Source organism: Ornithodoros turicata, chromosome 2, assembly GCF_037126465.1.
Source record: "Ornithodoros turicata isolate Travis chromosome 2, ASM3712646v1, whole genome shotgun sequence".
NCBI lineage: Eukaryota > Metazoa > Arthropoda > Arachnida > Ixodida > Argasidae > Ornithodoros > Ornithodoros turicata.
In genome coordinates this window covers 6,234,733-6,256,949 of record NC_088202.1, presented here as the reverse complement: position 1 = coordinate 6,256,949, position 22,217 = coordinate 6,234,733, and the positions used below count along the sequence as shown (strand labels likewise).

At 44.7% G+C, this 22,217-nt stretch overlaps 1 protein-coding gene across 1 annotated transcript; it reads left to right on the top strand.

Annotated features, from left to right (window-relative positions):
* Window positions 1–12,768: 12,768 nt before the first annotated feature.
* LOC135384278 (uncharacterized) lies at window positions 12,769–15,418 on the top strand. Its single transcript, XM_064613489.1, has 6 exons — window positions 12,769–12,888; window positions 12,997–13,163; window positions 13,304–13,433; window positions 13,507–13,650; window positions 13,715–14,022; window positions 15,313–15,418. Exons 1-6 carry the CDS (start codon window positions 12,769–12,771, stop codon window positions 15,416–15,418), a joined length of 975 nt encoding a protein of 324 aa, XP_064469559.1.
* The last annotated feature ends 6,799 nt before the right edge of the window (window positions 15,419–22,217 follow it).

Below are 22,217 nucleotides of genomic sequence, written 5' to 3'. Positions count from 1 at the left end.
AGGTTTTTCTTTTTTTTTTACTGCATTGAATATACGACATTTTAAAAAATTGGTATCGATAGTGGGGTAAGTTATAACATGTAAATTGAATATGTTATTCTTCTGAATATGTTAGTACCCTCATATGGCGATGGGAAGAGCAACAGCACATCGAGGTAGCTCCAGATCCAGCTCATGAACCTCAGACACCTGTAAGAAAAAACAATCCTTAAGGCTGCCGTGTCAATTAAAAAGGGTAAAAGCACTAAAATATACCTTGTGCCATGAAAAACAACCAAGCTAAACTGTACACAGGATATAAACATGAAGCAACATATATACAAAGTACGCCACCAAAGTGTGTTTGGTGTGTGTGTGTGTCCCTTCTTAGTGTTTATGTCCTGTACGCTATTAGCACTATTACCCTTTTTAGTATCGTAGTCCAACATGCCCAACAATATGTTTAACGTAATATAATAAACAGGGTGGGACTTGTTCAGATGAGAGGCTTTTCTGAATTCAGGCGATAAAAGGTGGGGTGCTAGTTGTGGAGAAACATGCATTTCATCTGAAATACAACACAAAAGGAAGAGATAGACGCAAGATTTGATACGGAATTGTATCACTTTTCGACACCACGTTAACGTGGTACTGGTATATCTGTACAATTACATCAGCGACGGCAGCGTGATTTCTAGCTATCGTTTGAAAGTGATAACCAGTGCCTCCTCTAAGAAATTGAAAAACTACGTTACTGTGCCTGTTGTCTGTTGGAGCAGAAAGTTGCACCCGGTAGCACAGGTCGGGGAAGAAAGAGGAGGAAATGCACTAGAACAATGTGCTAGTGCAGAGCGTCGCTACCGGGCCCACTGCACGGCAACACAATACACGTCCGGCTCTTGTGACTGTAAAACCCGCAGAGGCAGCTGTTGGGCTGTTGTTTTTGAAGTGGGCGTCTGTTAAAGATCAGCTATGCCGATATCCCCAATAGTCGAAACTGTTGTGATATTCTGAAAGCCCACATCCAGCTCTCTCCAAAATGCACCTTCATTCTCTCCGTTCGGTACAGACACCATATCAAAAAATAGATAATTCATTCCGAAACACACATGGGCGCAACCATTTTTATCATGTAGATGCACCCGAACGGGCCTTGTGACGTGTACGCGCCTTTGTACTTGTCAGTGGATTCCAGCTACGGCTTCTCGCGGCTTCACATATCTGTGCTTGAAGATGGCGGTCAGCCGGGTTCCACCGTTCCGCGATAAGTAAACAGTGCAGCAGCTGCGAACTCATTGGCGAACCAACCTCTGTGCGATGTTGTGACTGGAATTCGTCGTTTGTGTTTTGTGAGCACGTACCATTTGTATCAAGTATCGTCTGCGTTAGCCCCTTTACAGCACTTGCCCATTGTAGAGACTGACGTTTCGACAGCCGTTTTAGCAAGAAAATGCCGACAACGTTTCATTCTTGCTGAAAAAATTGTGCTATGTATTTGAGAAACCGCATACTGCTATGGGACAAGTTTTACGTACGATTTATGAATGTGCAACACCGTCGACGATGGTATGTAACGACGAGAGACGTAAAACGAAACACAAATAACATTTTAAACTTTTTGTGGGATTCTGTGCATTTTCTAGAAGCTTTCTTTGAATCATAAGTCCCATGTCACGCTACGTTGTGTGGCACGCTACAAACGACTGCATTTTATGTCCTACATCTGGATATTGTTTGTAATGAGCATCGTAGCACAAAAACATGCACACGAAAGCTCCAGAAGCCATGTGGTTGCACACTACGCAGACTCCAAAGAAGTACCAGAGCACATATTGCCACTTAGAAATAGTGTTTTTAGAAATGTGGGGTCTGAAGAGTTAGGGCATAGCATAGATCCTAGAAATCAAATTAGTGGGCGCACTTTATCGTTCTGCAGAGTGCTGTTTCAATTTACAACTCAGCCCATGGGGTGTAAAAGTATCAGAGGCAATTATGTGGCAAAAGGGCAAGGGTGCAGGCCAGCTGGTACATAGTGAAAAAAAAAAAAAGGAACCCGCAAAGCAATTATGTGACTTGTCGTCCTGGGTGACATCACTGGCCAGCCTCGGAATTAATTCTGTGCTCAGGAATTATTGTACAAATCACTTATCATGTAGGACATGATAAGCAATATGTAAGTTGCAACACTGTCCGCAGCATTCTCGGTTGCCTCTTACCTTTACAGTTAGAGACACGTTACCGACCCATTTGCAAAGGGGACTCTTACAGGGGCCGTGTAACTTGAGTTTTTAATTTATAAAATTTATAAAAAAATAAGTATACAATAAGTAATATAAAATTGATATAAAATAAAAAATAAAATGTATAAAAAGAATTTATAAAAATAAATAAAAAGGCTTCATGGAAGCAATGCGTTAGCATACCCATTGCACATGAAGCACTATTATATATGCTTGGACATCATCTAATTAATCTTCTGAACCATATGTGTGGCTGCATACGAACTTTTTTATGCGCATGCTCTACCTTCCTATTCTTACATGTGCACACGAATAACAGTGAATATATGTGAAGTGGCAAAAAGCAATGCTAGACTCTACCATCATTGTGCCCCTATAACTTTTCCACATTTATGTCTGGTGAACAGGGAATATCTAACTAGAAAAGAAGACATTTGTGCATTGTTTGGCAAGCAAATAAATATATTTATTTACATTTTCTATCAATCAACAATGTTGTGACCTGGTGCAAATATTAATGCCAACAGGGAAAGTACTTACAAATTATTCCTATGTACTCAAATGCAGATATGACAATTCTCTTTTTGTACCTCAGCACAGTACAGTTTCAAAATTAACAAACAGCACAGCATCAGCAATCTTAAAGTATCTCAAGAGGGGAATCACATATAGCTCCAATAATAGACTGTGCAAACAAAGCTAAAAAAACAAAGCACTTCAAGAAAAATCTGAATAATCGGTTGCCACTGTGATATGTACTAGTATGCACAGTTCATGAATGAAACATGTTACCTCATTGCATTGCCTCCATGTGAGCACTAGAATAGGCAGCTTTTTAGGTCGCTCTTTTCGTGGTTTTCTATGTTCTTTTTTGTTTTCTGTTTTTGCAATAGCAAGCATGGCCATAGTGAAACACAAGCAGCCAAGGACAGGATGAGACATCTACAATGCAAGTGCTAGCTCTCAACTGATATATTTATTAGCAGACTCTGCAATATACACATATATGCTGCTAAGCAAATGACAATTTAACCAATAGAATAACGGACAAGAAAAAAAGGGTTATATATCTCCCCCTCTCCTCATTCTATTTCACAGGTAGCCCTAGTATCATTCTGAGTGTGCCCGTGCGTCCCCTTTGAGATAACGTATCTCGGACAGAAGCAAATCCAAAAGCGGACTGCTTACACATGCAACTGTCTTGGATTTCTCTAACCACTTGTTGTTTAACAGCTGCCTTGAGCTCTGTATTCTGGAAATTTAGGCAGCATCCAGAGTGCCTGCATTGCCATGTTTCTCGGGGGCATCAAAAGTCTGTCCTTGGCTGCCTGTGTTTCACGATGGCTCTCGGATACAAACTACCCCATTTCAACACAGTAGGAAACACAGATTTGTAAATAGCATCTGTTGATTGCACTGTACATACCCCCATATAAAGGATCATTGTGGATACTACATCTTGTGCGATAATGTCAGGAACACAAAAAAGTTAGATTTGAAACCACTCTTCTGTTGTAGAAGTAGTATTTGTGTGAAGCTACGGAATTCCTATCCTGCAAATAATTTAAACCACATGTTTCATCTGCCAGCGTGATAATCCCCTGAAAAGCAATTCACACTTGGCCGGAACTACCGGTTCTGAAACCTATCCCTGACATGTGCAGCCATCAGGGAGGGAACCCAAGGGCTGCGGTGGAAAAGACAAACACACACGGGCTATGTTCTCACTGTGTATCAGCTGCTCTGGCTACGAAGAAGAACATGTTCCAAATTAATATAACATGGCTTGACATGATACGCCGCCGAGAGCTAACCAATAAAATTAGTAGTTAAATGTACAATACATAAACACTTGCCATAACATGACAGTTTCCTTCCTGCATTCTTGCGCTACCATTCAACCCACATAAAGAGTGTACTGAGTTTTTTATAGCATTACACGCTGGTTTGAGAGAACTTGAACAAGTTTACAGCACACGATAAAAGTAGAGTGAACATAATGCGCAGAAAAAATGGCTAGGAAGCAAGCGAGCTGGTGAAGATGATGCATGATGTAAAACCCCGAGACTAGGGAACACAAAGGGACGTGTTTGTTACTGTCCCTTGTTTACATCATGCATAATGTGCAGCTTTCCATTCACGCTGAATGGCCGTAGCAGTAATGCATGAAGGCCACTGCTAAGTTGTGTTGAGAAACACCTCTTTATGTTTGCCATGTCTAAATGAAACGTACCTGACATGATCCAAATTAACCGTTCTGAGTCCGGAACACACAAAGAGAAAAACGCAACACATGCCACAACATTAACAGATAGGCAAATGAGCTGTGGCGAGCTCCACCTTGGGATAAAGTCAACAAGTCATTCACCAAAAGTCAATGAGTGCCTGAAATGTAACATCTCTGACTGGTAGCAGGACGGTGCACGTTCAATACCTGGTGCTAGCACTGACTGGCTTTTTAATAAATTATTTGTTGAAGTTTCGATGTGCTTGAGAAGATGAACCATTCGTCAACCATTGTATCCTCATGAGGTGATGAGGGCTTGTCATCCCAAAGAGACTCCCTTTCTGGCATGCGTCCTTATGGTTGCTCATCACTGCAGAAAAAAGAAAAGAAAAAGAATTTAATGACAAGAAATGGATAGTCATCAAGAGAGAACTGATGTTCTGAGGCTGGAACAACATAGAAGGGACAATCACATACAAGGCCTCAAGTTACATACAAGGCCTTCATTCATGGATAGTCATATTTACTTTATAGTTATTGTGCACAACAGAAAGAAGACTTTCGCACAGAAGGCTGTACTTCTTGAGATATAACATCAAGTTACAAAATTCCAGAATATATAAGACATGCTGTAAGGTAGAGAACAAGTAGAGTTATTGAGTTGTCGAGTTGAGTTGAGGGGGGAGTTGTACCCCTTTTTATTTTATTATATATGATTGTATAATTATTTTTATGTCTGTACCAGCCCTCGCTCTCTACATTACAACATGTTTTATATATTCTGGGATTTTGTAACTTCATGGTAGACGTTAACAAGTTAACAAGTCTCGCCTCATTAAAATTTAGATGCTCTCAAGAGTCTTCTTTCTGTTGTGAATCTCTATCGCAGCATACCTGCACATTGCTGTTCTACGTACTGTGACTTTGCAGTAAGAGTATGGACTTTGGGTAAAAAGACTACACAGCACTGCTCAGGTATTTTTGCCTATCGAACAGTATGTATGTATGCAGTATGCACACAGTATTTGTGCACCGGACCAACTAAAATGTAATTAATGTGACATTGCCCAGGGTAATGCACCAAGTTCAACACAATTAGCCATGTAGAATCCAGGTATTTTAGCTTACATGTTAATCCAGTACCACATCCAGTGTGAAGCTGTGACAAAATTAATAGTTTCCATTTTTCTTAGCTCTCAGAACAGAGACAGTGAATTAATAAGAACAGACAATGTTAACATGAATTCTGTGCTATTCTTCAATTAAAGATTCACAGATAGTAAAGGCACCTTCCTCAATGGACGTTGATGACACTGAAAATTCTAAAACGTTATCAGAGGCGACATCAGCTTCTGCATGTCAGAAAGGATTGTATGTCCAACGGTAATCCAGCTAACAGTAAGAAAAATGTGCAAAAGACAAATTAACTGAACTAATGTAACGTACCTTCCATATCAGACAGTGAAGCTTGTAACACCCCATCCACAGGAACCAGTGTCCATACAGCAAAAGTGCTTGAACTGGGAGATAGCAGCTAATCGGAATGGCGACCTATGTTTTCCGCCCTGAAAGCACAGGTTGTAACTTTGAGGGCAGATTTAAAACTGGTGTCAAGATGTCTGCATGCGAGCGCACATGAAAAGTTGAACATAGGTGGATACTCAAATTATAACATCACATTGTCATACCTGTTGGTGGAGGTAGACTGCAACTAACGTGTCAGCAGTTTCTTCATGCACCAGATGCAAGCCAGATCCTGCTTCATTTCCGCCTTCAGCGTCCACCTGTGATAATTCAGAAGATTATCAATACTATTGTATTCTTAATCGTGGTTATATCAGAGTAAGCGCAGTAGGACAGCTGCACAATCGATTCATTAAGTTTGCTATTTTTTTTTATATCTGGGCCTCGACTTACCTTTTTTGCTCTCCTTTTATGCATTGACCCTCCGTGGCACTTTCAAAATGTTGTGCGTCGGGCACCTCAGATTTTCATCACACGATTTCGTGCCGAGGTTCCAAATTGCCTCTGGAGTCGCGCTTAACCTATGATAACATTCGTGGACGAAATCCTTGCAGTGGAAATTAGCAGGCACCACTGTCAGCCCAGAGTTTCGCACTGCTTGGTCTTTTGGCAGCTTATAATAGGTAACACTTGAATGCTCCGATGAATTGTTCTAACAGGGTAGCACCGTCGCATCTTCGACAACTTCGCCGTGGCATATCACGTATCATATCGCTCCAGCCCATAAAAGGCAAGGTCAGAACAAAGAAGTGCACTTTCCAAACGACGCCGCGCCAAAAAAAAAATATATATATATATATTCACATGCTTTGTTTCCGGCTTAGCAATCACATAACAGCTGTTTGCTTATGTACGATGCACAGAGGACGAAACGAAAGAAGCCAAGCGGCCAAGCCAAGAGTTCATGCCAAGCCAAAGACAGATAAACGGAGAGCGGTGACATCGGTGCGCGAGTGCGCAGGGTTTGCCGACGGTCTGACAGGCGGGCTACAAACTGTCTGAGAACTACAAAAAATGTTTCCTAAAAATCTACGAACACTTGGACCAAGATATTTCGCACACATATACAGCCTTCGCTAATGAACACACAGCGCGAGTATCGCTCAGTTCTGCAGCACTTCGAAATCGGCATATCTGACCTTTAAGCAGTGAGTCGAGAAGCTGCTCGTAATTGACAAACGCCGTGATCGTCGCGACCAGTTTCGTCTCCGTATCTCTAATATACAGTGGCGTTGCAACGAATCCGTAGAATAAGGATCATTGTCCTCTATTACTGCATCACTGCTGTCCTCGAGGAAATCTCTGAGTTCGACGTAACTCGTTACTGTAACTAAGTTCATTTTTTTTTGGTAACTTGTAACTTAACTCGGTACTTTTGCGCCGTGGTAACTTTCAGTGGATCTCGTTCCTTTTTCAGGTAACTTTGCCAAAGTAACTTATGTTAAGTTCCAAGTTACTTTTAACCAGGGTGTCGAACCGCAAAAAATACGGGTTCGGTTCGGGTTCGGGTTCGCGTTGTTTTGATTTCGTTCCGGTTCAGTTCCGGTTCGGCCACGCCAAAACTCGAACTGGTTCGCAAACCGGTTCGCAGCCCCGAACCGGTTCGCGAACCGGTTCAAAGCTTCCGTTTTATATGTTACATAAAACTGATTTTATCAGGAAATGCGTGGCTAATAGCTTAGTGCTGTTGTCTGCATTGACGTCTCTAGCGGTGATGTAGCCCTTTAGCGAGAGAAATGAGAAATGGATGAACACTTATTGCAAATAGAGTCCACGCTGTTGAAGCGATGTAGTCCTGCTACTTTCTGTTTCCAAAATCTCTTTTTTCACACGCACAGTGCCAGCAAGATACACTTAAAGGAAGCCTAAAAAGATGGACAGCGTAACATAGACGACAGTACTTGCCGGCACACTGCATTCGCAGCGTGAATCGACCTGAAACCGTACTGAAGCATGCCGAAAATAAGCCTGCCAGCCTTATACCTAAGACACACGGCCGCTCCAAAGGAAAACGCTCGTTGCGCCCGTTATCGTCTAGCAAGCGAACCTTCTGATAACGGCAAAATGGAGTGCTGTTTTCATGGTTCGCTTATCAAACGATAACTGGAGCCACGTGCGATTTTCAGCACCCCTTTTGCAGAAAGGCCCTTAGAGCGTGCCGTGCGTCTTAGGTATTACTCTGTCCGAGCTCACAGCAGTGTACTAGTTAATCCACAACACAAAGGCAATGTGTCACGACGTAACTGCGTTACCAATAAGCAGAATCACATTTACTTTTCAAACTACGACCAATCAAACAGGCACCGTTCTGCGTACGCTCCTTCTCTACTTCTTATGTTTCTGACTTGTTTAATTTGTACTGCTCACATGTAAAGGGAAATCTTGGGCGCTTATTTGATCACATATTCGTCCTGTAGAGCTATATAACTGGCCTACTCCATTCCTGTTTCATTCTTAGGCGTGGCACCTTGTCTCTGAAGAGTAGACGCCGCAACGCGTGCGGGGCGCTAGCCGCGGCGCTCTCAAGGACAACTGTGCTTCAACATGTTAAAAAGACGCTGGAAGTATACTTACTATACGTCGTCGTCTGACTGCTAGGTGAAAATTTCGGAAATCTATGATATAGGCGCGTGATGATGATACCAACGTGTCTTCGTTCGGGGATAGAGAGGAACTCTTATGCTGACTTCTTTTATGTCCGAACCGTTTTGTTGCGAACCGGTTACCGCTAAAATTTTTTACGGTTCTGCTCCGGTTCGGGTTCAACAGTGTCATGAAAATTTCGGTTCGGGTTTGGGTTCGGTTCCGGCAAGAATAACGGTTCGGGTACGGTTTTCGGTTCGGGTTCGGGTTCGGTTCGACACCCTGCTTTTAACTTGCTTTTCACTCACGTCCACATATTTTCTTGCTTTCTCTCCGGTTCGTTCATGGAATTTTTTTGCCATAAAACGCGATATTCAATCAATTACAGTAGTTTATTCAGGAAGTAAGAAACGCTGCCATTGAAATGAAGCTGAACCATTGTGCGCCCACAGGAGTAAGACGCAAAGCGTTCGAATAGACCTCCACCAGAAAAACGTCATTATGATATTGGTAGACACAGACTGAAACCGAAACAAATCGGAAGGAGAGGGCTGGGTTCCACGAAGGGCACTTGTTCGCTGCCTCCCATTGAAAGAAAAGCAGGACCGAGGGTCGCGTCCCCTTAAGGGACCATATCGTAATTCCCTGAACACCGTGGCGTTCGGGCGCGACCTTGTTCAACGCTAGCTTCGAGCGTAGTTCAATTCTACCAAATTTTGGAGGCTGTCGAATACTATGACGTCATTTGTTTACAAACAGGGAAAGGTCTATTGTTGGACATAAAAAAAAAACTATCTAAGCGTGTTGCTCCGCATGCAACTCAAGGTCTAACTCAACTGCTCACGCGCGCTGCACCTGCGTAATGCTATTTTGCGTCCGAAGTAACTTGGAAGTACCTGGTTCTTTTTTTTTTGTAAGTGACTCAGTAACTGCGAGTTACATTTCAGGCTGAACAACCTCGTTATTAACTTAGTAACATTTTGCACACGGTAACTTTACTTGTAACGAGTTCGTAACATTCGCTCCCGTCGGACATGTTGACATCAAATGCCTTGCAGAGCTTGCACATGACGGCGGGTCAAAAGCATGCCGTTCCAGATTCTGGAGGCCGCGTCCTGATTGGTTCTTAGATAAATACATTTCACGCTTTTTGAGCGAGGGATTAACGTAATACAAACAGCTTCCGGCGTCTGTTCTTTGTCGTATATTCCATCATATAACAGCCGAACAACGCCACTATTTCGTGTGGGGTTTTCGATGGCGTGATCAGCCGTCCACAAGGACTAAAATGATACCATACTTTCGAAATCGCCCAAAGCGGATGCCACTGTCACTTTAATGGGGAATTTCATCTCTAGGGTCGGCACTGTACCTCACCCTAACGTGCGTTTATGTGGCTCTGATACGTATTTCGGTACTAGAAGCATTGATTTTTAACGTATTTATGCGAAGTCGGTGGCGGATCCATGGGAGCGGTTGTGCGATCGTCCCCAAAATGCTAGTTTATACTATTACGAGAAGGAGGAAGAGGTCCGAGGAGAAGGGCGCGTCAATGCTCTGGACGTTCCCGGCCTATTGTCGTCCACGTTGACCGCCTAGCCCCGTATCGTAGACACTTGGATTCCCCAGACCCACATCAACTCTCGTCAGAACACCCTGTTCAATCTCAAGAGGAAGGAGGGGGCAGTGTTACGAGAACGAGGAAGAGATCCGAGAAGGGCATGAACACTTCAACTTCTTCGGTTCTAGACTGAGGGATCGGAACCTTGTAGCAATACATTGGATTTCCCTCTCTCCTCTCCCCACTACGCATTTCAAATAGGACTCCCCCCACCCCAACACCAGGATCGGGATCCACTCCTGTGCGGAGTACACGGATAGTCCACTCAGGGCTCACCATGTACCCAACTCTGTTGATGCAGTAGTGAGTCCTGTTGTAGGAACGGGTGTCGCTCGATGGGATTCAGGGAATAATATCTCCGCCTACACGCGGTCGTATGGAGACGGGGTTTGTTGTGACGGATTCCATAGGACGTTCCATAGGATTCCGTTCCTTCCCCTTGATGTACACGAGAAAGGATGCTCGGGAGCCTGCTTAACGCGCCCGATGTTACAGACCGGGTGATACACCCACACCAAAGTTTCGGAGTGCATGCCGCTGTATGATACTGTCCCTTTAAGGTACGATCCCTTTGTTAAAACAATGTACGGTAAGGAAACATCAAGTGTAATATAGCGGAGACAAGTAGAAGGTATGTCTTGGTTGTTTATTCTCCTTACATAACTAAAACAATATATTTTGACGCAAGCATCAATATCACATTAAATGCTGCACGAGGGTACATCAAATTTGTCAGTCTCACAATATAACGAAGTGTATAGTACTGTCTGCGTTTTTGCCTTTATCGTGAGCACTTTAGTGAATATGCATGGGCCACATCACCAAACGTGTAATTATTTTCCGTGTAACTATCCAACAAAATCTCCACCGATGTCTTCCACTCATTCATGCTGGGTGACTCCGAACATGTCGAGGAGGTAGTCCACGACTAGGTGCTTCCTTGTAGCCTGCGTCGGAATTATTGCCAGCTGCTGTAGAAATCGTTGCTTTAGAAGCAGTTTCCCATTCGTCTTGGTCCACGGGGGGTATTTGAGCCAAGCGCTGGCGAGCGTATAGGTCGTGCGCCGTGCTCTGCGAGGTTCTAACCGTGCAAGCAGTGCTGAAACTCATATTATAAGTCAACAGCAACATGAGAGGCGCTGTTAGAAGAACAATGCAACAGGCAAGTAATGCTAGGCCGAATCTGGTTGAAATAAATTCCCAGTTCGTGTAACCTGCAAGCCTTGAGAGACGTCGTTTTCCTTCCGATAGTAACGGTTGGGCAAGCGGACGTACCGGAGTCTGTGGAATCGGAGTCGGAGTCTTATCTTCCTCCTGTGCCATCGCAGTATCTTTCGTCGTGGAAAACTGCTATACGTTAACCGATGACCATGCGAATCCCAGCGCTCGTGATTTCTTGGAGAGTCGTTGTCGTCGTCTCCCCTAGCGCAGCCTGAATGACAGCCGAAAGTGTTTGTGTTCGCCGAATGTTAGATTACTAAACCGTAAGATTAGTAAACTAGTGAGATTCGCGCTTTTAGGGGACCTTTTACTGCATAAGTAATAATCCCGGACATCACATGTCATGCAGTTCCAATCAAGAGTTGCTGAAATATTTCTGTGGCCTCAAGAATGTCGAAGACTTCTCGAATGACCACTGCAGGCAGAACGGTCGACAACAATATTGCTCCCAACCAGCCAACCAACAAACCACAACTGCTTCCTGTCATGCATTTACTACGTTTCTTGCGCACCTCACACTCTCTACCGCGGAGGAAGAAATGAGAGGAGGATTCTTTCCTGGATCGCGAGCGCACTTTCTCCTGCCACTTAAGGCCCAAACCACGGAGGAAGGAAAGAGAGGAGGAGCCCTACTGCTCCAAGAAGTGAAGCCGAGATTGGGGGCCACTCCATTGACATCACCGCTCGCTTTCCGGTTTCGGTTACATACATCTCTATGAGAGCCCCCAAGTCATTGTTTCGGAATACTTGGGGAGGTGTGGTGATAGCGCGCCGAAGCAGCACCCAAAGTGGCGTGTGCAAAGCGACCTCATTGGGCTATTCAGGTAACGTGACCCTCCCGCGGCTCCAAAGAAGCTACAGCTCATCTCCTATCTCCACGTCACTTGCCCCACACTTCTTTCTACTGTCGAAGAGCCGTTTTCTTCTCTCGGGCCGCCTCCTTTTCTTCTTTCCTTCATGGCCCAAACGCATGGGATGTTTCTTCAGCGTCAAAACTGCGTGTACAAGCGTCGTCCTTGTACGTGCGCGAAGAAACCGCCGTGTTTGTTGCCTGCCCAAAACGCATGGAACGCATGTGCAGCAGCCGACACGTACAGTGTTGTCACACCTATCTTCCTGTATATTGGACTGGCGTTACGTGTAACATAGCGACGTTGTTGCTTCGTTGTGCTTTTGCTTTAATCCCCTTAAAAAAGCCCAGAAACAAACAAAAATAGAAGAGTACGATTTCTTTTCAGGGTTTTTTTCTTTTATCCTTTTTTTACGAGGAATTGCTCATACACAACTTAGCGAAAGCCTGGTCGGCTGGCTCTCAGCTGAACACCGAAGCTGTTTCTACTCTTGTGTGTTGCTGATTTTTCGCGGTACAAAAAATGCACGAGGAAGAGCTTCTTCTTCTGAAGAAGAAAATGAAGTTGATGCAACGGAGGAAGATGTGGTGGGTACGACCGCTGTGGCTGAACAGGAAGCACGAGAGCGAATACCACACAGGGGTGAGTATAAGGGAATCTAAATGTCAGCATATTTTCTAAAGCATTCTTTGTATAACGATGGGGTGAATGCCACTAAGAAGCCTACATGTGCACTTTATTTTATTCTAGATGGCTGTTATGAGACAAAGTGGCGACGTCACATACTTTGTGGAGTATTTCCGGATGACCCCAGATAAATTTGACTATTTGCATAGCCTCGTGGGGGAAGAGTTGGAAAAGCAGCATCTGTGCAGGGAGCCGATTTCACCGGCCGAGCGCCTGGCACGGCCATTGAGGTAATAACGCAAAATGTTTACACAAAAGTGCACCTTGGACATTAAGCATTCTGCACAGACAAAAGTGCACGAAAACGTCTGCTTGTTCACACTATCCTTTGTGTTTATATATGTGATTTTTTCTTAATATGATTTTACAGGTACTTCTCATCCGGGATGGCAATCAAAGATGTGGCCCTGGGATTTAGAGTGGGCATACAGACCGCCAGGGAAGCAGTTCATCTGACACGCTCTGTCCTTTGGAATACGCTCAAGGTCCTATACATGAAAGTATTGGGACCGACAAGATTACAGTTCTTAGCAGTTATCTCTGGCTACTTTCCTGTCTCAAATGGAATTGCAGCCCCCCACAGAAGCTGGATGGAAAGCCATTGCAAAGGAGTTTCTAAAACGATGGTGCTTTCCCAACTGCGCTGGAGCAGTAGATGGAAAGCATGTAAAAATCACGTGTCCAAAGAAGTCAGGCAGCCGGTTTTACAATTGCAAGGTAACCAGATAAAGCAATGTAAATGTGGACACCACTGGTTATGTAGCATCAAACACTGTTGCAGGGTACATTCTCTATTGTACTCATGGCTGTCGTTGACAGTCAGTACAAATGTCTACTGATCGATGTGGGAGCTGAAGACCGGCAGAGCGACTCAGGGGTCTTGAAAGCCTCGGCTATAGGTCACCACCTGGAAGCTGGGACTCTCGGACTGAATGGAATGTCACTGCTACCTGGGACAAGCAGTGCAGCTCCCCACGTTTTGATTGGTGACGAAGCCTTTCAGCTACGGACAGATCTCATGAGGCCCTATTCTGCCCGCGAGCTGAGAAACGAGAAGAGAGTCTTCAACTTTATGCTCAGCAGTGCAAGGTACGAAATAGTTGTCATTTTAACAAACTGAAGATGTATGTACTTCTAGGGTATAATGACAGTTTGGAAGAAACATCCTTAATTCAAAATTTGAATACATGAGTATTCGTTTTGGTATTATACGGAGTCTGACTGTGCAACATTGGTTTTTAATGTTAATGTTTTCTTATCTTGAAAAGACCCCTATGCAGTGCAGTTTTCGATAGTGCTTCTTGACCTGATAACATCGAAAGTGGTATTGCCTCTGTGTTTTGACATTGTCAGTATTATTCAGATTTCGAGGTAACTCGTGACAAGTAGCTCGTTACTGTAACTAAATTCCTTTTTTTTTTTTTTGGTAACTTTTAACTTAACTCGGTACTTTTGCGCCGTGGCAACTTTCAGAGGAACTCGTTCCTTTTTCAGGTAACTTTGCCTGAGTAACTTAAGTTAAGTTCCTAGTTACTTTTTACTCGCTTTTCACTCTCATCCACATATTTTCTTGCTTTCTCTCCGGTTACTTCATGGCATTTTTTGCCATGAAACGTGATATTCAATCAATGACAGTATTTTATTCAGGAAGTAAGAACCACTGCCATTGAAATGAAGCTGAACCATTGTGCACCCACAGGGAGTAAGATGCAAAGCGTTCGAATAGACCTGTACCAGAGAAAGGTCATCATGACATTGGTAGACAGACTGAAACCGAAACAAATCGGAAGGAGAGGGCTGGGTTCCACGAATGGGCACTTGTTCTCTGCCTCTCATTGAAAGAAAAGCAGGACCGAGGGTCGCGTCCCTTTAAGGGAACATATCGTAATCCCCTCAAGACCGTGGCTTTTGGCCGCGACCTTGTTCACCTCTAGCTTCGAGCGTAGTTCAATTCTACCAAATTCGTGGCCCTGTCGAACACTATGACGTCATTTGTTTACAAACAGGGAGAGGTCTATTGTTGGACATAAACGAAAACGATCTAAGCGTGTTGCACTCCTCCGCAGGCAACTCAAGGTCTAACTCAACTGCTCATACGCGCTGCACCTGTGTAATGCTATTTTGTGTCCGAAGTAACTTGGAAGTAACTCGTTCTTTTTTTAAAGTAACTGAACTGCGAGTTACGTTTCAGGCCGAAGAACTTCGTTATTAACTTCGTTACATTTTTCACACGGAAACTTAACTTGTAACGAGTTCCTTTTGACGGGTAACTTCTCAATCTATGCTATTATTGCCTATACTGTGTAGATATAACACATGCACTTTAGTGTATACTGTATACAGTGGTGCTCAACATATTTATGATCGCTTTCTTCCCAGGAACTTCGCTGAGAATGCCTTGGGCATTGTTGTCAAGGCAAGCTGTGTTGTTACTACACAACTTCCTCCTGGAGCACTCCCAACTTCCCGGCAGTTATGGGGATGAGAGGGACTGCTTTGGAAACATTGCCAACGGCGAATGGCGCACGGAAGTGCAAGGGTGTTGAGCTCGACTCTTTAGCTCCAACACGTGCCAGGAATCATAGCAGAGATGCTGTCCCCTGCAGGGGTACTTTTGTCAAGTGTTTAAGTAGCCGTGCTGGTGCAGTGCCATACCGCTGGGTAAAGGCACATTGTAGCCCTCCAGACTGGAGCACCTAATTGGGACATATTTGTGTGAGACTGTGGAGCATAGTAATCACAGTGTCACAGGAAACACTTCATGAATACAGTAGTGCCTCATTAATATGCACCCAGTTAATATGAACAACTGAAATTATGGATGACTTTTGTGGGAAACAAACTTTTTCAATGCATTATCGTCTCGTTAATATGGAAACTCTGCTTTCGGACATTAGACAGTTCAACGAGGTACAAACCTTATGGAGCCCATGCATTTTTGTCTCGTTATTATGTACGGGGGTTATTATTACAGTTGTGGTGAGCAGCAGGCTCTACATGTTGCCGATGTCTTGCTAAACTTCAATCGATGTGCAACCAAGTATGCCTACAAACAGGCCTAGTGCGGGAGTTTTTCAGTATAATTTCATCGTTGTTTTCGTTATTTCCTTGGAATTCGATAATACGATGATTTGCTTTATGAACAATTTTTGTCTGGGATGAAAGTGTCCATATTAACGAGACACGACTGTATACTGTGACTGTGCGACAAACTGGTGGCGCCGCGATGCGGCCTCCGGAGAAAGTACCCTGCGTGATAGCCGCCGGGTAGCCGGCTTTGTTTACATGTGAAGTGCGGGCATCTTTTTTTTTTTTTTTTTTTACCACAGCATCGCTAACTGTGCCAGCACCTAAAAGAACTCTTCATTAGGGACCAGATGCTTCATTTCGCGTGATTTCTACGATTCCAATACCACCGAGGTCACTAGACTCGCAGCGAGTAGCGTTTGTGACGCGCGTTCGGCCATTGCGTGAGGTGTGCACAACATGAGCGAATAGATTCTATTTCTTTTGTTCTAGTTTCAATGAAACTGAATGAGGACCTGCAAAATGATCAATGATTTACAGTTGCCACTTTCGTGACGGTGAAATGCCGCTGGATACTGTATCGCCGTCAAATGCACCGACCAAACGGCAACCTATTTCGAGGTAATGATTAAGGTGTTTCATCGCCAGTGCCCAGAGCCGATATTGCTCCCGGTATGACGAGTCTTACAGTAAGAACAGAAGTTCTACGTTGTCCAACAGGTTTAGTATTTACGCACCGACCATTTCACAGCTGTCATATCGCAAGCCTACGGCGGTAGCCGAGGTAGAACTCATACTTTCTTCTTTGAGGATCTCTTTAGCGTTATTGTATCTGAAGATACTAGAAAAACTGCAGTAGAAGTTCAGGCAATAAGTTGTGACCCCACGTGTTTATTTGTATGGATAAAACGGACGCACGATGTAAATTTCAGTGACGAAGCTATGTGTGTGCAAAGACGACGAAAGGAATACAAGACTGTCAAAAACATGATATTACAAATGGCTGGAGTCAGAGGAATATACGTATATAGCCTTCGCTAGCAAGCCAGGATTTTGTGAGGAGTCAAATAACCATCCTCTCGACGTGTCACTTACAGGTGTTTTGACCGGACACACGCGAGTGGCTGTTCCCCTTCCGTACTGTTAGACGCATTATAAATACGGTGGTTGCTTCTGTGCAGTTTGTTTCCATTCTCTTCGTTCGCGTCCCAGAAAGGTTCTACATTATTTGCACTTCGAAAATTAGCCCTTCTAATTACGACGGTCGCCACGCAAGCTACGGTTCCACTTGAGAATGCATAGAACGGGCGGCATGGTATCACGTCGGATACGTCCAAGACCGCCACTGGCGGCGCTGTCGCGACGAAGCAGCGCGCCCCCTTTAGGTGTCGCACGGTCCCTATATATATTCAACAGGAAGGGCATACTGCAACTGTATATGATGTATTTTTATAGTGTACAGTGTTTTGGTGTCCATTTTGTTAGTTTCAACATTATCAATGCACGCTTTGTTTGTGAATGTGATACAAAGTTTCCTGTATATACGTTGACTTTTCTCTTTATTTGTCAAATTACCATTAAACATTGACAGATTTTTCAGACTAGATTATGTGGCTGCGCTCCCTCCAGACCAAATGCCTTTACAATTTTCATAGTTTCACATAACTGCCCATAACGCAGAGTGTGACACTATCGTCTTCGAGGAAAGGGCACACACACTTTCCGGTCAATCAATTCACTTATAGTGTGATATTTTCTTCTAGACTGCGGCCTGTGAACTGACGCACCATTCTCATTTCAAATACGGCACCATGTAGGCACTTCTTCATCTCGGCGCACAGTGAAAGAGCAAAATGCTCATGGTCATCTGGTCTTTGTATAGTTTGTAGCCTCTCGCGTACAGTTACCAAATCGCTGTCTACCTCATCCTCTTTCCTTTTTCTTTTTCGCTGCCCTGAAAAGGAAGAGTGTTGCGGACGGACTGCAGCTGTGGATGATTGGGGTGATGCCAGTATTGTGGTGAGAGTGGAGTGTTGTGGATTGGTCGAGGAAACTTGACCAGGAAACCAAGTGTATATCTCCCGCTGAGCGACCCCTGGTTTGCCAATTCCGTACGATGCGCAGCTACCCAGAGATGACGAGCCGCAAACACGGCGGAACACGTGTCCTCTGGTGCTGTCGCATCGTTCCATGAGTATCTGTTTCTCTGCGTGCAGCCATAGAAGCCATCTTAATTTGTAATTTTGAATTTTCAAACACGTCTAGTGTGATTTACTTGTTTCTTTAATGGCTTTTTTCCCTCATTATAATTCACCGGCTTGCACTGTGGCATTGAGGAGTGCTCAGTCACCCTCCCAGGTGTATATCGCTCGCTGAGCGACCCCTGGTTTGCCAATTCCGAACGATGCGCAGCTACCCAGAGCTGACGAGCCGCAAACACGGCGAAACACGTGTCCTCTGGTGCTGTCGCATCGTTCCATGAGTATCTGTTTCTGTGCGTGCAGCCATAGAAGCCATCTTAATCTGCAATTTTCAATTTTCAAACACGTCTGGTGTCATTTACTTGTTTCTTTAATGGCTTTTTCCCTCATTATAATTCACTGGCTTGCACTGTGGCATTGAGGAGTGCTCAGTCACCCTCCCAGGTGTATATCGCTCGCTGAGCGACCCCTGGCCTGCCAATTCCGAACGATGCGCAGCTACCCAGAGATGACGAGCCGCAAACACGGCGGAACACGTGTCCTCTGGTGCTGTCGCATCGTTCCATGAGTATCTGTTTCTCTGCGTGCAGCCATAGAAGCCATCTTAATCTGTAATTTTGAATTTTCAAACAGATCTGGTGTCATTTACTTGTTTCTTTAATGGCTTTTCCCCCTCATTATAATTCACTGGCTTCCACTGTGGCATTGAGGAGTGCTCAGTCACCCTCCCAGGTGTATATCGCTCGCTGAGCGACCCCTGGTTTGCCAATCTCGAACGATGCGCAGCTACCCAGAGCTGACGAGCCGCAAACACGGCGAAACACGTGTCCTCTGGTGCTGTCGCATCGTTCAATGAGTATCTGTTTCTCTCCGTGCAGCCATAGAAGCCATCTTAATCTAATTTTGAATTTTCAAACACGTCTAGTGTCATTTACTTGTTTCTTTAATGGCTTTTTCCCTCATTATAATTCACTGGCTTGCACTGTGGCATTGAGGAGTGCTCAGTCACCCTCCCAGGTATATATCGCTTGCTGAGCGACCCCTGGCCTGCCAATTCCGAACGATGCGCAGCTACCCAGAGCTGACGAGCCGCAAACACGGCGGAACACGTGTCCTCTGGTGCTGTCGCATCGTTCCATGAGTATCTGTTTCTCTGCGTGCAGCCATAGAAGCCATCTTAATCTGTAATTTTGAATTTTCAAACACGTCTAGTGTCATTTACTTGTTTCTTTAATGGCTTTTCCCCTAATTATAATTCACTGCCTTGCACTGTGGCATTGAGGAGTGCTCAGTCACCCTCCCAGGTGTATATCGCTCGCTGAGCCACCCCTGGTTTGCCAATTCCGTACGATGCGCAGCTACCCAGAGATGACGAGCCGCAAACACGGCGGAACACGTGTCCTCTGGTGCTGTCGCATCGTTCCATGAGTATCTGTTTCTCTGCGTGCAGCCATAGAAGCCATCCTAATTTGTAATTTTGAATTTTCAAACACGTCTAGTGTGATTTACTTGTTTCTTTAATGGCTTTTTTCCCTCATTATAATTCACCGGCTTGCACTGTGGCATTGAGGAGTGCTCAGTCACCCTCCCAGGTGTATATCGCTCGCTGAGCGACCCCTGGTTTGCCAATTCCGAACGATGCGCAGCTACCCAGAGCTGACGAGCCGCAAACACGGCGAAACACGTGTCCTCTGGTGCTGTCGCATCGTTCCATGAGTATCTGTTTCTGTGCGTGCAGCCATAGAAGCCATCTTAATCTGCAATTTTCAATTTTCAAACACGTCTGGTGTCATTTACTTGTTTCTTTAATGGCTTTTTCCCTCATTATAATTCACTGGCTTGCACTGTGGCATTGAGGAGTGCTCAGTCACCCTCCCAGGTGTATATCGCTCGCTGAGCGACCCCTGGCCTGCCAATTCCGAACGATGCGCAGCTACCCAGAGATGACGAGCCGCAAACACGGCGGAACACGTGTCCTCTGGTGCTGTCGCATCGTTCCATGAGTATCTGTTTCTCTGCGTGCAGCCATAGAAGCCATCTTAATCTGTAATTTTGAATTTTCAAACAGATCTGGTGTCATTTACTTGTTTCTTTAATGGCTTTTCCCCCTCATTATAATTCACTGGCTTCCACTGTGGCATTGAGGAGTGCTCAGTCACCCTCCCAGGTGTATATCGCTCGCTGAGCGACCCCTGGTTTGCCAATCCCGAACGATGCGCAGCTACCCAGAGCTGACGAGCCGCAAACACGGCGAAACACGTGTCCTCTGGTGCTGTCGCATCGTTCCATGAGTATCTGTTTCTCTCCGTGCAGCCATAGAAGCCATCTTAATCTAATTTTGAATTTTCAAACACGTCTAGTGTCATTTACTTGTTTCTTTAATGGCTTTTTCCCTCATTATAATTCACTGGCTTGCACTGTGGCATTGAGGAGTGCTCAGTCACCCTCCCAGGTATATATCGCTTGCTGAGCGACCCCTGGCCTGCCAATTCCGAACGATGCGCAGCTACCCAGAGCTGACGAGCCGCAAACACGGCGGAACACGTGTCCTCTGGTGCTGTCGCATCGTTCCATGAGTATCTGTTTCTCTGCGTGCAGCCATAGAAGCCATCCTAATTTGTAATTTTGAATTTTCAAACACGTCTAGTGTGATTTACTTGTTTCTTTAAAGGGAGGGTCCGCAACGGTTGTGCCCAAAATTAAGTGAAAGTTGATTTCAGCAGAGACCACCCCCCAGATGCTGACAACAGCCTCCGTTTCGTATAAACGTGCGCGTATAATTTACAAACAGCGAAAACGATAAAGCGAAACCGAAACTATGAGAGCAGGCGGTGGCATCGGAATCGAGGAGCGCCACGCCGTGACGTCAGTCGCGAGATTTGTCTGCCGTGATTCCCATGTGTTGTATTGCATTGAAGACGCAAGGAAGCAAGTTACGCTCAACGCGCAGTCATGGAAACCGACTCCGCATCAGAATAGAACTCCACGGGACTTCGGCCCGATTCAGACGTGTATTCTAATGAGGAGAATGACTTGACCGCCACCATAAACCACAACGACTCGCCGTATTCGACGGACCCTGTACCAGTGCGCGCGTCACTTGAAACCGAGGCCTCGGACCCATACACTGAAGACTGTCGAACTCGGAGTAACTAATGATGAGTTTCTAATAGGTTGTCGCACATTCTTATACAGGGTGTCCCAGAAAACGTGTCATTGAATTATAATGAAAAAATTACACCAACTAGAGTCATGCGGTCAATGGCATTTGTTCTTACTGGGTTTTTGCCCCCTCCTCATATGTCGTGTAACGTAAGTTTAATTATGTTAATTTTTGCGAGCTTAAGTCGGAAATTTGCCTAGTAAAGGTAACTTTGTAACCCCGCCAATGTGAAGAGCGTGTCTAATTTAGTCAAATTAATGATAATTGACAGGGATATTCAGGAGCTATCCCATCGGAGAAAATAGCTGAACATCATACTCTACGGAGGTCGCACAGTATAGCGCAATCTTTGTCAGTCCGACGAAAGGAGGTTGGAAACCCAGCCCTCCCCGACATCGCAGAAAGAGATAAAACAGGCACGGCTTATCATGTCCGACTTTCGCTGGGATTTTGCTTTCCCTCTCCCAATTTTAGGAACTGTTACTTTTTCTACTATCACTCTGTGGGCTGGCTTCGGAGCCTCCTTTCGTCGCACTAAGAGCGATTGCGCTCAAAACGTCATCGCGCGCTATTGTCCGGTGCTCCGAAAAGCATGATATTCGGCTATTTTTTCCGATGGAATAGCTCGTGAATATCACTGTGAATTATCATGAATTTGAGTGTATTCGGCACGCTCTTCATGTTGGTGGGGTAAAAAAGTGACCTTTACTTGGCAAATTTCCGAGTTCAGTTCGCAAATATTTACATAATTAAACTTGGAGTAATGACATTCACATTAGGAGGTGGCAAAAACTAATAAGAACAAATGCTGTTGACCGCATGATTCTAGGTGGCGTAGTTTTTTTATTGTAATTCAATGACACGTTTTCTGGGACAAACTGGATAAGTGCCAC

Coding starts and splice junctions, on each gene's coding strand:
- LOC135384278 (XM_064613489.1), top strand. CDS start 12,769: ATGCACGAGGAAGAGCTTCTTCTTCTGAAGAAGAAAATGAAGTTGATG. Junction 13,434..13,506: donor TCAAGGTCCTATACATGAAA/GTATTGGGACCG, acceptor ATGGAATTGCAG/CCCCCCACAGAAGCTGGATG. Junction 13,651..13,714: donor GCCGGTTTTACAATTGCAAG/GTAACCAGATAA, acceptor ACACTGTTGCAG/GGTACATTCTCTATTGTACT.